The 15535-nt window shown below is 40.7% G+C and overlaps 1 protein-coding gene across 6 annotated transcripts in view; it reads left to right on the plus strand.

The window, feature by feature from the left end:
- The window catches only part of tenm1 (teneurin transmembrane protein 1), an 802783-nt gene that overhangs the window by 661939 nt on the left and 125309 nt on the right, over nucleotides 1–15535 (plus strand). For 5 of the 6 annotated variants that reach the window (XM_072271295.1, XM_072271298.1, XM_072271296.1 and 2 more), the window contains one exon: nucleotides 3638–3658. The exons of the other annotated variant lie outside the window; for it this stretch is intronic. In XM_072271295.1, the coding sequence (XP_072127396.1) occupies nucleotides 3638–3658 (21 nt within the window). The remainder of the gene's footprint in view (nucleotides 1–3637; nucleotides 3659–15535) is intronic. 6 annotated transcript variants of the gene reach the window in all.

The following is a 15535-nucleotide window of genomic DNA, read 5'->3' on the forward strand; positions in this document are numbered from 1 at the left end:
TTAGGAACTCAGTGCATGGAGCCTTGGTTGTAATACACTTGGCAGAAAATATTGTTGTGCCCAAAGCTAAATGCTCTGCACAGGTATATCCAGCATCCTCTTTGACTTTCTCCCATCAGGCATGAGTTGACTACGCATAAAAACAAGATGAGAAACAGTTTCTTTCCCCAGGCCATTAGGCTTCTGAACTCCCTGCCACATTGTACTCAAAGTGTCACTGGTTAATCTATTAATGCACTTCAGCTTGTTGTTTATGTATGATTCATCTGTAGGATTTTATCCTTGCCTTCATAAGTTATCATGTGTTCTGTGTGTTATGTGTACAATAGTGCTTTACACCCTGGTTCGAAGAATATTGTCTCATTTCTATATATTATATGGTTATATACATTATATACATGTATGTGGTTAAATGACAATAAACTTGACTTGAGGGGGAACCTCAGAGCAGGAGATAGCAGTATTTCCATCCATCATCAAAGATACTCCCAGATAATCTTAAAGACACTGTATTACATGCCAGCTCAACCTGCTTTCATTAAATCAGGTTTTCCCAATTTGTCAGTGCTGAGATGTGTGACATCCTGCAGGCAGAGCTTCAGCCAGTATGTCCTGTACTGCTTTGTTCTCAAGGGTAATGGTCCTAATTGCCACACAATCACTACAAGCAGACATAAGAGTTCTCTGCTGTATCTCTCAATTTACAGCTCATGGCTTCATCAGTGAGATGACCCCAGACACTGCAGTCATGAAGAATTGATTTCATCCACTTTGACTTCAGTGAGGTACAAGTGGCACCTCAGGCAGTGGGACTTGCCTGCATTGCTTGCTTCCCACAAGTGCAAGGCAATCATTGACAGCACTAGAATGAAAAACCCAGAGGTGTTCATCACTAATCGGGGGTGTGGGGTTTTTATAAAATTCCCTCCATTCTATTTTGCATGTCTGCTTGCACTGATCATAATGTATCAATAAGTGAATCTTTTCTGCATTTACTTCAGTAGCTTACTAGTCATACTGATAATTGGAATCCCATTTAAAGATCTTACGGAATCTTTTTTATGAGCTTCCCTCTTCATCTATGTGTAGATCACACTAATATATCTTATAAAACTGTAAAAACAGTTTTATTAAATGGGGTTTATCACATCTAGAGGAAACCATGTTTACCATTTCTCTACAGGCTCTTTGATACGAGGCCTGGAAGACTTTCACACGCCTGTGGTGCACTAGACATTTGTCTTTGTATTGTGGCGCTGGCTAGGACTTGGTTTTCACTTTAAGTGTCTCCCTCTCCCTTTCCCCTGCAGTTCCAGTTTCCTCCTGAGCTGTCCAGGTTTACCTTGACTGCATCAGGGAGTATGCTTTTTTTATTTATTTATCGAGATACAGAGTGGAACAGCCCCCTTCTGGCCCTTCGAGCCGCGACACCCAGCAATCCCCTGATTTAATCCTAGCCTAATCATGGGACAATTTACAATGACCAATTAACCAAGCAACCTTGTACTGAGGGAAGAAACTGGGGCACCTGGAGAAAACCCACACAGTCACATCTCCTTCCGGGCAGCAGTGGTGGATGATGTTGTCCACAGAGTATCAGGAGATGTGCTACATTGGGTGAGGCCCAGTCGGGAACTACACAGGCCCTGGTTTCACACTGATCTCTGGATATTGTGGGTGTAAAACAAGTGAAAACTTTTCTGATGGCTTTTTAATGAATTTCACAATCGTATGTGTAGAACAGAACTGAACATTAGTGCCAAATAGGTCTCTACATAAAGTTCACGAAGAGACCAACTTTAAAGTTCTTGCTTCAGTGTTTAACATGGCAGTGGACTGAGTGACATTCAAAGAAATACCACAAATGACACAACATCATTTAAAACCAAAAAGGGAACACATGCTTAAATAGCTGATGAGATTCACAGGAAAATATTTCCTGCTTGGCATTGCTGTCTGTCACACCTCCAACAGTGTCCTTAGGTCAGCTGCAGTATCATCAGCCAGGGACCAACATTCATCAATGTTTTGCTTCCTTACCCCAGGTGCACATTGTGGTGGTGGAGCAGTGGTAGGAACATCTCTCTGTCAACCCCTGCAGCTTCCAATGGGGTTAGTTGGTCCTGCAATTTATGTCCTTCCTCCTCAGCCTCAGCCTCAGCCACAGCCAAAAGTTGCCCTTCTCTGCCTCTCCAACCAACAGGTGGCTCTCCTGAACCTCGCTCCAGTCACAGCCGTATCAGAGTAACCTTACCGTCAACATACCAACAAAGCTCCATTATCCTACCGCCACAGGGTAGATAATGGTCCTCCAAACAGCTTCCTTACACTCACCTGCCAGGTCTGAGTACTTCAACCTCCTCTGCTCATGATCCACTCCTTCCTCTCATAGGATGGTTAACCCAAAGAGGAGGACTATCTTGGTGGCCATGTACCACAGTACTATGTCTGAGTGGAAAGATATGGTGGTGAGTTCAGTGGGGGAGCTGTAGCCGTTAATAAAATTAGCAGCAGACAAACCCTTTGTTCCAGATGAATTGCATCAGCATATTTTGAAATAAACTTTGGATAAGATAGCAGAGACGCATTCACAGTAATAAATAATTTATAAAGAAACATCTTTGTGCCAGAGAATCCAAGGATAGCTAACACAATGCCAGAATTTAAAGAGAAGAATGTGTATGTTCATGGAACACAAGCATTTTAACATCAGAATTATAACGGAATCCCTATTGAAGGAGAAAATAGAAAAATATCATGGAACTAAACATTTAATAATGAATAGTGCATCTCAATATGGCAATTCTGCCTGAACATTCTTTGAGAGTGTAGACAAGGATGCTGTGGTTAATGTAATACATATCTATTTCTTAAAGGCATTGTGAAAAGTTAGCATACAACGTATGAACCAATCACCTGAGAACATATGGATTAATTATCAGATTAAGTGGCTTGCAAACAGTGAGTAAATTTTAAAATTCAGAGTGGGGCTTGGAGCAGTGCTTAGATTACTTTTATTCACAATATGGACAAAATCATAGTACTACATTTGCTAAAAATGCAAGTTGAAAACAATATTCCTGAAATGATCAGAAAGTCAAACAGAATCAAGACAGAGAAATGGAGCTAATGTATAAGGTCGGTGACCTTTCCTGAGAACTGTTCTGTTGCAAGTTGAGGTGAAATTGTATTATGTATTAGCACAACATATTGATGTACAGAAACCTTAACTAACTTAAGGTCCAAGATATTCATTTGAACAGTAAATTATTTCCACAGTATAATGTTGTCATTTGCCTAGAAATCAATTTATTGTTAGTAGTGCTAAATGAGCAGAATCATTTCCTATACTCTGCCTCTGAAGTCCATTCCATTGACTTCAAGAAAATGAATTTGGAAGAAAGACTAAGGTCTAGATTATAGAAAGTATTTAAAGAAAATCTACACCTATTACCAACAAATGGTGAATTTTCAGACAATTGTGCACCAATATAGAGTATGATTTCACCCATTGTATGCTTGTATTTATTGGGTGGTTGTTTCTGTATGCCTTAATGTGGTTTATATAACAATTAAATGGTCTTTCTTTTCTGTTCCTCCCACGTTGCACTGATGACTTTTCAAATTGCTGAATCAGAAACAGAGACATGAGGCACAGGTAGGTCAATGCTGCTGAGCAGTTACTGCAAAATTAAAAATCGGATTGTCTCCATAAAATTAAGTGATACGTTTTCAATCACACAATTTGTCTGGTGACTTGAATCTAACTGTAATGTTTTCTAATCAAGCTCCAAAGACTGAACCTAGTATAGATTATTGTGGGTTCAGTGACTAACAGTTTACCATGAGCCTCTATTAATGGGCTCAGGACAAAAGATTTAATTAGGTGTCAGTGGAAGGAAGTAGGGAATTCCTGACCAAAAAAAAAGCTTGAATTGCTGGCTTCTGTTTAAACCAACAGCAGGGATCTTTGTTTTTAACTTTCACAACCGATTTCCTGATTAACAGCTGGCCAACTTGATGGGGTGGGAAAAACAACCAGGTAGGTGGTTGGGTAGGAGATTGTAGTGGAGGTGATAAGTTAATCATAAATGTGGGATGAGTCAGGGATTGTTGGTGTTGTGCAATCGAAGTTTGAAACTGTAGGTATGTTTATATTGGTTAGACAAGGGACTGAGTGACACAGCTGAGCTGATGGTGCTGTGCCAGTTACAGGAACTTCATAGAGGCTTGCATGTGGGACTCAAGAAACCACTTCCACTGCTCTGGAACAAGGATTCCAGAACCTGGCTCTTCCATCTTGCCCTATTTACCATGATTTTCATGATCTATAAACATGGCCTCCAAGGTCTGAAAAATCATGCGTTGAATTGAAGCCAGTCAACTGTTGCCTGTGGAGAGTAGTTTATCTCTTGATCTACCGTACTCCTGCTAAAACCAGAAGTTGGTGGGGTTAAAGCACACTGGCTCAAAGATTTTGCTCCACAGAGCGCCCCCCCCCCATATCATCTCCCATCTGTCTTCAACTCATCCATCCCTGGGCATAAAGTTATTCCCAAGTTAATCTGCACATGGAATCCTTTGTGCTATAATACTTCCTAAGCAGTCACTCTATTCTAATGATATAAATTTAAACAGATAACTTTCATGTGTGGTGCAGTGTAGCTTCAAGTTATGCTAACTTACCTGTTTGAAGTTTGGTCAATTATGTCCCTCAGCTGGGTGGCACAAATAAGTACTTAGAGACATATGATATTCTGCTTGACAAAAATATGGCTGGTTATAGACAGAATGTATGGAATATATTTATAGTGAATACATATTTAACCTAGTATGCAATCCCAATACACTGAGGAAGAGCACTCCACAGTCTCAACATGAATGCATGCATGGAGTTGAAAATTGAAGAATTATTTTACCTTTTGGGGTAATGTTACTTTGAAATTGTGGAAATAACAGGATATAAGACCATAAGACCATACGATTTGGGAGCAGAAGTAGGCCATTCAGCCCAATGAGTCTGCTCTGCCATTCAAACATGGGTTGATCACGTCATCCAGTCATCCCTACTCCCCTGCTTTCATCCCATACCCTTTGACGCCCTGGCTAATCAAGAGCCTATATATCTCTGCCTTAAATGCACCCAATGACTTGGCCTCCGCAGCCACTCGTGGCAACAAATTCCACAGTTTACCACCCTCTGACTAAAGTAATTTCTCCACATCTCAGTTCTAAAAGGATGTCCTTCAATCCTGAAGCTGTGCTCTTTTGTCCTAGAATCCCCTACCATGGGAAATAACTTTGCCATATCTAATCTGTTCAGGCCTTTTAATAGAATGTTTCTATGAGATCGCCCCTCATTCTCCTGAACTCCAGGGAATACAGCCAAATGTTCCTCTCATTCCTGGAATCATTCTTGTGAATCTTCTCTAAACCCTCTCCAATATAAGCATATCCTTTCTAAAATAAGGAGCCCAAAACTGCACACAATACTCCAAGTGCGGTCTCACAAGTGCCTTATAGAGCCTCAACATCACGTCCTGGCTCTTATATTCTATTCCTCTAGAAATGAATGCCAACATTGCATTTGCCTTCTTCACAACCAACTCAACCTGCAGGTTTAACCTTTAGGGTATCTTGCACAAGGATTTCCAAGTCTCTTTGCATCTCTGCATTTTGAATTCTCTCCCCATCTAAATAATAGTCTGCCCGTTTATGGTCCACCAAAGTGACCATACACTTTCCAACATTGTATTTCATTTGCCACTTCTTTGCCCATTCCCCTAAACTATCTAAGTCTCTCTGTAGGCTCTCTGTTTCCTCTACCCACTCCTCCACCTATCTTTGTATCATCGGCAAATTTAGCCGCAAATCCTGTAGTCCAAATCATTGACATACATCGTAAAAAGTAACAGTCCCAACACCGACCTCTGTGGAACTCCTCTGGTAACCAGCAGCCAGCCAGAATAGGATCCCTTTATTCCCATTCTCTGTTTTCTGCCGACCAGCCAATGGTCCACCCATGCTAGTAACTTCCCTGTAATTCCATGGGCTCTTATCTAGCTGAGCAGCCTCACATGCAGCACCTTGTCAAAGGGTATCTGAAAATCCAAGTACACCACGTCTACTGCATCTCCTTTGTCTACCCTGCTTGTAACTTCCTCAAAGAATTGCAGTAAGTTTGTCAGGGCAGGATCTTCCTTTCAGGAAACCATTCTGGCTTTGGCCTATCTTGTCATGTGCCTCCAGGTACGCCATAATCTCATCCCTAACAATTGATTCCAAAAACTTCCCAACCACTGATGTCAGGCTAACAGGTCTATAGTTTCCCTTCTGCTACTCCCACCCTTCTTAAATAGCAGAGTAACATTTGCAATTTTCCAGTCATCCAGGACAATGCCAGAATCTATCCATTCTTGTAAGATCATCGTTAACGCCTCCGCAACCTCTCCAGCTACTTCCTTCAGAACTAGAGGATGTATTCCATCAGGTCCAGGAGATTTATCCAACCTCAGACTATAAAGCTTCCTGAGCACCTTCTCAGTCGTAATTTTCACTGCACAAACCTCACTTCATTGACACTCTTGAATGTCCGGAGTACTGCTGACATCCTCCACTGTGAAGATTGATGCAAAATATACATTCATTTCCTCTACCATCTCTGCATCTTTCATTAAAATAGCTCCAGCATCATTTAGAACTGGTCCTATATCTACCCTCGACTCATTTTTACCTTTTATATACTTAAAAATGCTTTTAGTATCTTCTTTGATATTAGTCGCCAGCTTCCTCTCATAATTCATCTTTTCCTTCAGAATAACCTTCTTAGTTTCCTTCTGCAAGTTTTTAAAACTCCCCAGTCCTCTATCTTCCCACTAGCTCTGGCTTCCTTGTATGCCCTCTCTTTTGCTTTTACTTTGGCTCTGATTTCACTTGTCATCCACAGCAGTGTCCTTCTTCCCTTTGAAAATTTCTTCTTATTTGGAATATATCTGTCTTGCACTTCCCTCATTTTTTGCAGAAACTCCAGCCATTGATGCTCTGCTGTCCTTCCTGCAAATATCCCTTTCCAGTCAACTTCGGCCATTTCTCCTCTCATGCCATTGTAATTTCCTTTATTCCACTGAAATACCGACACATTAGATTTTATTTTTTCCCTCTCAATTTTCAAAGTGAACTCGATCATATTGTGATCACTGTTCCCTAAGAGTTCCTTAACCTCAAGCTCTCTTATCACCTCTGGATCATTGCACAACACCCAATCTAGCACAGCCGATCCCCTAGTGGGCTCAACAACAAACTGTTCTAAAAAGCCATCCCTTAGATATTCTACAAGTTCTGTCTCTTGAGGTCGAGTACTGGCCTGGTTTTCTCAATCTATTTTCATGTTAAAGTCCCCAGGGATTATCATGATATGACTGTTATGCTATAGCCACACGAGATCTGCAAGAAAAAGTACAAAATTGCTTAGACATACACGTAAGAATAAGGACCTATCATAAAAGGAGCAAGTTACAGACAATTACTAAATCATAGTCAAAGCAGTAGAAGATATAATTGGCTGAGCTATCAATTAGCACTTGCCAATTGTTTTCAATTTGATTCTTGATGTGGTCTGTGGATTCAGTTAAGATCACTTAGCCCTTTGGAGTCTCACTCTCCATGGAAGCTTGTATGGCCTGACATAGACTGGCATTTGTTAGAGGTAAAAAGGAAAGAAAGATATAAAACAGATTTGGTAAATGCATTTAACTGTCATGTGATGGAAAAGTATAGTGATTATACTCACATTTATATGGATGGTGCAAAGGAACCTGCAACAGGAGTGACAGGGTTTGGGGTGGTCATACCAGCAAAAGAAATTGGAATCAGCAGAAGAACATCTAATAAGTTAGGAGTGTTTACAGTGGAGATGCTGGCGGTGTTGGTTGCATTGCAATGGGTGCAGAAAGCCAGACAAGTCAAAGCATTGATATGTTCAGATTCATCCTCCGTTCTAGCAAGTTTAAGGTCTTTTCACACAAACAGTCGGCAAGATGTACTTTATGAAGTCCTTCAGTTAGTTACAAGGATTGCAAATCAGGGAGGTCAGGTAAAATTTCTATGGGTTCCAGCACATGTAGGGGTGAAGGGGAATGAGAGGGTGGATGAGTTGACAAAGAGGGCGTTAAAGAAAGAAAATGTGGAAATGCACATTAGTATCAGTAAAGCAGAGGTTAAGTGTGTAATCTGGGAAAAAGTCAACCGAATGTGGCAAGAAAGATGGGACAGGGAGGGGAAAGGGAGGCATTTATATCAAATACAAAAGAGTGTTGCAGTTACTAGGGTAGGTAATGGAAACAGAAGAGAGGAAATTGTGTGGACTAGGTTAAGGCTGGGGCATTGTGCATTAAACAAAACATTGAAAATGATAGGGAAACACCAGACAGGATTGTGTGAGGAATGTCAGGAAGAGGAGTCAGTAGAACATGTAGTTCTGAGTTGCAGGAAGTATGGGATACAGAGAGAGGTGATGAGAAATAAATTAAGGGAGTTGGGGATGCAGGAATTCACATTAAAAGGGTTGCTGGGCATGGGTGAGAGAGCACAAGTCTGGATATTTTTAGCATTTTTAAGGGGTACAGGGGTTTTTTATAGAATATGACGAATAAACAGGAATAGGATACTAGGATGGTCAAAGATGGGAGGATGAAGTGTGTGTGTGTGTGTGAGAGATTGGGTGAAGGGATTTAGAATGTATGTCTAGTGCACATTCTGGAGCAGAGGGTGGCGGTAATGCACCATTAAGCTGGATGCCAACCGCCGTAAAACAAGATACAGACAAAGTCTCACTCTAAGCATCATCAAAATAGCTGAATTCATGGTCAAAGGCTACATACAATGAAGAGGAGATAAAAGGCCAATAACAAAAGAATAGTGTAATTGTTTGGGGTCATAGGGTTATAGGAGGTATCAGAGATAGGAAGAAATGAAACCAAACCAGAACAAGTACTGAACAACAGGAATTCTGCAGATACTGGAAATTCAAGCAACACACATCAAAGTTGCTGGTGAACGCAGCAGGCCAGGCAGCATCTGTAGGAAGAGGTGCAGTCGACGTTTCAGGCCGAGACCCTTCGTCAGGACTAACTGAAGGAAGAGTGAGTAAGGGATTTGAAAGTTGGAGGGGGAGGGGAGATCCAAAATGATAGGAGAAGACAGGAGGGGAAGGGATAGAGCCAAGAGCTGGACAGGTGATAGGCAAAAGGCAGAATAAGTACTGAGATCTTTTTTTTAAACTGAGTTGTCAAGGCAGAGTAGATTATAGACACCAAATGTTTGGATGATCTGAATGTTAAAAAGCATAGAAGAAATAGGCTAACCATGAGATGAAGGCTTTTGCAGAGCCAGAGTTGAGATAGGATGGAAACAATAAGTGCCACAGAGAGGGAGGTAAATATTATTTGTGATGGGGAAATTTGGAACTCAGAACCTCAGCTTAAGATGGAATTGAGTATCAAAGTTATAAGAAAGTTGGTTAACACAAAATTTGTCGCTCACTGATGGCTAGATTTTGGCTAGGTAGACTAGAAACAAAGTTGTAGAGGAGTGGGAGCTGATAATTTTGCCAAGGGACTGCACTTTAATGAGTGGGAGAGAGTAGATTGAGAAGGCATCCTTGGAGGATAGCACAGGTGTGATTTTGGAGTGGGGAAAATAAGCCTTTTCTGAAACCAAAAAACAGAACTGGAAGAACGTAGCAAGTTCATCAGCATCTGTGGAAGCAAAAGGTCTGTTAATATTTCAAGACAAGACCCTGCTTTGGGATTGAGAAGGAGAAAGGTTTGCTAGTATTTAGCACTGCTGGGTCTGGCAGTGGAAATAGAAGATGATAGTTGATAGATGGAACAAATTTGGGAGGAGAAAACTAGGTTGAAAAGTGAGTTAATATGGGAGGAGAACACCAGGGATATGTGATACCTAAAAGTGAAATATCTATTCTTCCTTCCATTGGTTTGTTTGCTACCTAAGTGAATTAAAATAGATGCCACTTATCACGTGCCATGCCCTTCCCCATTGGTTCTGTCTGCCTATCATCCCCTCACCATCTGGTACCACCTGTTGTCTACCAGCCTTTACCTCCCCCTCTACAATCCTCCCTCCCTGTCACCCTGAGCAATACCTTCCATTGTTATATTCTAACAATCTTTCCTTCTCCCTCAGTCCTGATGCAGGACATCGATCCAAAACATTAACAGATCTTCTGCATCCATTTTATGGATTTAACCACTCAACCCTTCCAGTGTTCTATTTTTCTGTTCCTGATTCTGGCATTTTTTTTTAATATCTTCAAACCTTTACTGGAGAAGCTTTCACTGGAGATTCTCTGGTAACAATCAGCACCACAAGAATGAAACCAACCAAAGGCAACCTCTCTTTGAAAGAGTAAATCCATTAAAGCATTGTGGTATAGCAGACAAGAAAAATAACTGTAGTTTTAATGACAGACTATTTCATTTTTAAGGCTGTCTTGATGTTGTGAAAAGGACTGAAGTATCAATAGAGAGATTGAAATATAAAGTAATAACACATTCAAGAACTTTGTGTTGTCATCGAAGTTAGAAGTGAGGCAAAACTTTACAAAAAAAGTCAATATTCATTTGAAAAAGCTTATGAGAACAATGATTTTAAAAGGGGAAGCTGTGTAGTTGAGGAGAGACACCAAATTAGCTTATCTCCTACTTTGGGAAGAGTATGGAGGGCAAGATATGGAAGTGTATAATCTATTTAGTAGAAATGAGGTCAAAATAAGAGAAAAATTTGAAAAACAGTTGTGTTCAGGAGAAGGAACTTTAGAAAATGGATTATTTCAGTGAGCAAGGAGAAGCTGTAGGAGCAACAACTGGCTCATGTAATAATATTAATGTTCTTCATGTTTTCTGGAGTGAGGACAGAGGTAGCAGGAGAAAGGGCTACAGGAAAACAACTGGCATAGATTAAAGAATTTCAGGTTGCTTCTCAACTGGTCCAATTGTGCAGTTCTCAAGGTCAAACCAGACTAGGCCAAATTCAATAGCCTCTGGCCATTTATAACTTCAAAGATAAATTTACAATGCTGTATTATTAGTATGAGCTACAGAATGAATTTAATCAGGACAGTCCAATCAAAACATTCCAATTATATTTTTATTCACTGTTTATTATGTCGAGGTTTGCTGTATTAATTAGATCACTTTATTCTGTCCTTCAAAATATTAATTAATAGTTTTAAATACAACCTGCAGCAGCAATAAATTTTAAGCCAATGTTTTTTGGGTTCTGTTGAAAATTCCAGAGCTGATATTCTTCAGCCAGTTGGCTCTTTGTGAGCAGCGTTTTAATTAGTGAAAATTCAGGGAGAAAGAATGACTCGAGGCCATATATGACATATAGCAGATGCCTTTATTTATTTCAACTGAATAAATTCATTAATTTTAATTCAATATTGTACATTGTACAAATAACTTTTATTTCCTATAACAAGGGCCAAGAAATTCTTTTGAGCAGTCATGTTTTTATGTGCTGCATAATGGAATTTTACCAAAAATTGAACATGATTAAGTACCAAATGTGTTAGTAGTGAACTTCTATAACATTCATTCAGTTTATATGTGGACACATAAAGCCTATTAGGCATCCACAGCAACATCACATGATGTACAGTGCAGGATTTGATGTTATTAATGCAAAGTTTTCCTGTGAATCTGAGATCTGGTAATGGAAGGGGCCTTGGATGTTGGGTTGAGGGTGGATATGACATGTTTTAGGGGAGGTTTGGCCTTGGTTGCCCATTGCCAGGAGGTCCAAGATGTTAGTTATCTTCAATATAGTATTTTTTCCCATTCCCCCCTCTTCTCTGATCACTTTTTCATTTCACCCTCATCTCCCAATTGCCTCTCCCCAATCCACTCTAAATGGCTTCAAATTAATCCATCTCCTGTCTAAACTGACCCTATTCCATTCCCCACCCCTTTTCCCTCCCCTCTACCATGGTCTAACCCTCCCTATTCCTTGCACATCTTTCCTTCCCCCTTCATCTACTCTTTCTGACCCCATTAGTGATAAAACCCTTTCTTATTCATCATGGCACAGAAGGAGGCAACTCAGTCTTTCACGTCATGTTGGCTCTGAGCACAGCAATCCAATTTCACTTCTCCACTCAGGTAGCACACCAGGTCAGGATTAAACCCCACTTTCAGAGGCTATAAGGCATGGATGTTCCGCAAGTGTTAAAAGGGTATCTAACATCACTACAAAATCTAAATCAACACAGTAAATGATGGGATCCTACAAAGTGCTGCAGAACAGAGAGACCCAGGATACAAATACATAGTTCCCTGAAGATGGTGACACATGTTGACTGGATGGTGACGAACACACTTGCCTTCATTAGTCAAGGCATTGAGTACAAGAATTAGACAGCCGTGTTGCTTGTGAGACTATATTTGGAGTATTGTGTACAGTACTGGTTTCCTAGTTATAGGAAGTATGTCATTACACAAGAAAGAGTACAGAAAAGATTGATAAGGATATTATTGGGTCAGTAGGGTTTTAGTTATGAGGGTCTTTTCTCCTTGGAGCATAGAAGGCTGAAGGTTGACTTGTAGTGGTATATAAAATCATGAGGGCACAGGTAAGATGAGTGTTTTTTTTACTGGGGGAGGGGAGTCTAAAACCAGAAGGAATAGATTTAAGGTGAGATGGGCAAGGTTTAAAGGGCGCATAAGGAGCAACATTTTGCACACAGAGGACGGTGGGTATGTAGAACAAGCTGCCAGGGGAACTGGTAGACATTGGTGAAATTCAAAGAGTTTGAACAGGTACATGGGTAGGAAAGGCCTAGAGATGCAGGCCAGATGCAAGATAGCTCAGGTAGACAAACTGAACAGCACGGACATATTGAACAGAAGGATATATTTCCATGCCATTAATTCTTTGACTGTATGAGATACAGACTCAGTTTTAAGCATCACTCATGGCTTAAACTGCCCAGACAGATTTCACTAATCCAACATATGCACAATTACAATAACCTTCTGCGTTAAGCAATGAAGCAGGCAAGTAGTTGTCTCTGAGTAAATATGCAGCATTGCAAGATCTGTAATAGCAACCAGAGCCTGCATGGGAGCAAGTTATATGCTGGGACCCCAGAATGAAGGCTGTCAAGTCTGGTACTGAAGTTTTATTATTAGTTATAATAATTAACTAAGAGTTCTGATCCAAGAAGTGACATATCTCATGACTAATTTTGGAGAAAAAAATCAATCCTCATTTCCGTCATTCATTCCACCTTTATATCAATTCCCAATCAGTCTTCCAGTCTTTCCTATCCTTCCCAGACATCGCCCTGATCTCACCATAACAAATATGATTCTAAGGATCCAACACAACCACACTGAAGGCCAGGGGCCATCCCTATGTGCTTCACAGATGAGGCCTACTACACTTGCTCCTGTATCTGCTTACAAGCCAGATGTTAATCTCTGACAATAACAAGTCCTCAGAAGTTGTTGCTACAGTAACACAGAGAGTAGAGCTGCTGCCTCACTGCTCCAACCACCTGGACTCAATCTTTGTCTCTGGTATTGTCTATGAGGGATTCACACACTTCAGTTTCCTCACAATTCCCAAAGCCATGAGGGCTCACAGGTTAATTGGTCTCTTTAATTTGCCTCCAGTGCAGGTGAGTGGTTGGAACTTGTGAACATAAGAGGTTACAAGAAAATTTAATGAGGCAATAGCATTTTCTGCAAACCCGCATAAGATCAATGGGCCAAAGGTCCTCTTCCTATTTTGCAAGAAAATATGGAAAGACAGATTTGCTATTCTCTCCCTGACCTTGCTACTTTTATAAGCCAGATCGCCTCATTCTGCCTCCACATTTATATAAAAGCCCTGCCGACACTTGTCTCTATCTCCTTCTCTAAGCTTTAACACATAATGGTACAAATGAAGTCTTCCAGAGACAAAAATAATTCTGAATAATGTTCAAGAGAAAAGGAGTTCTGGGAATGGCCCCCTTTTCCAAAGAATTAGAATGTCATACCTTTCTCTAGATATTAACACTAGTCAGGCAAATTTCTATTATATTTCTCATTCCCTTCTTTCTCCTGAAGCCATAGCTTCAGCACATCTGAACTGTGTCCTGTAATGGATTACTTTGGTCCATGAGATGATCAGAATCAGGCAGCAGTACAATGAACTACATAATAAATAAGTATAGGGAAAGAAGACTGAGTCTCTCACACACACACACACACACACACACACACACACACACGTGTACCTGCTTTCCGAAAGTAACAGTGTGAAGAGGGCATATCCTGGGTGGTGGAGATCCTTAATGCTGGACACTGCCTTCCTAAGACACCACTCCTTGAAGATATCTTAGGTACTATAGTGGCTGTTACCCATGATGGAGCTGATTAATTTTACAAGTTTCTGCAACTTATTTTGATCTTATGCAGTAGTCCCCGCCCCCCATTCCAGACGGTGACGCAGCCTGTCAGAATGCTCTCCATGATATATTTGTAGAAGTTTTTGAGTGTTTCAGTTGACAAAGCAAATCTCCTAAAACCTCCTACTGAAGTAGAGCTGCTATCATGCCTTCTCTATAGTTGCATCAATATGATGTGTCCAGGTTAGGTCTTCAGAAATATTGACACCTGGAATTTGAAATTGCTCACCCTTTCCACTTCTGATCCTTTGATGAGGATTGGCTTGTGTTCCCCTGTCTTACCCCTCCTGAAGTCCACAATCAGCTCTTTGGTCTTGCTCACCTTGAGTGCAATGTTGTTGCTGAGACACCACTCAACTAACTGATATATCTCGCTCCTATACGCTCTTTGGTCACCATGTGAAACTCTGCCAACAATGGTTGCATCATCCTCAAATTTATAGATGCTGTTTGAGCTATGCCTAGCCACACAGTCATGGGTGTAGAGTAGAGCACTGGGCTAAGCACACGTCCCTGGGGAGCGCCAGTGTTAATTGTCAGCGAGGTGGAGATGTTATTTCCAGTCTGCACAGATTCGGTGCCTGTTTCCGACACAGTGAGGCAGCAGGCAATTTCAAAACTTCCACAATGAATTGAGCACCTTGTCACATCTCTAGCCTTCATTATCTAATCAGTAATGTTCTAGATTTGTTTTTGACTGTACATATTGTATGAATTTTACAACATATTTATTATTCTTAATCAGTTCCATCAAAATACAACCAGGAGCAAAAAAAAACAGAACTCTATACCCATACCTTTAGGCCTCATGTGGGAGGTGTTGAAAATCACAAGCAGTGAAGCCAATAGGCAGATGATAGGTCCTCAAACAGTAATGAACAAAATGACAGGATCATCTGTTTTTTTTTGGGGGGAAGGTGTAGGTTGAGGAATACATGTTAAATATGAGTTGAAGTTAAGAATGCTGCCAGAAGACCAAAGATGGATATGTTTCACTGTCATTCTTCACACACTCTGGCAGTATTGGCCCAACAAGTGAAATTAATCTTGTTGTCCAGC

The sequence above is a fragment of the Mobula birostris genome, chromosome 10 (assembly GCF_030028105.1).
Source record: "Mobula birostris isolate sMobBir1 chromosome 10, sMobBir1.hap1, whole genome shotgun sequence".
NCBI classification, from domain to species: Eukaryota; Metazoa; Chordata; class Chondrichthyes; order Myliobatiformes; family Myliobatidae; genus Mobula; species Mobula birostris.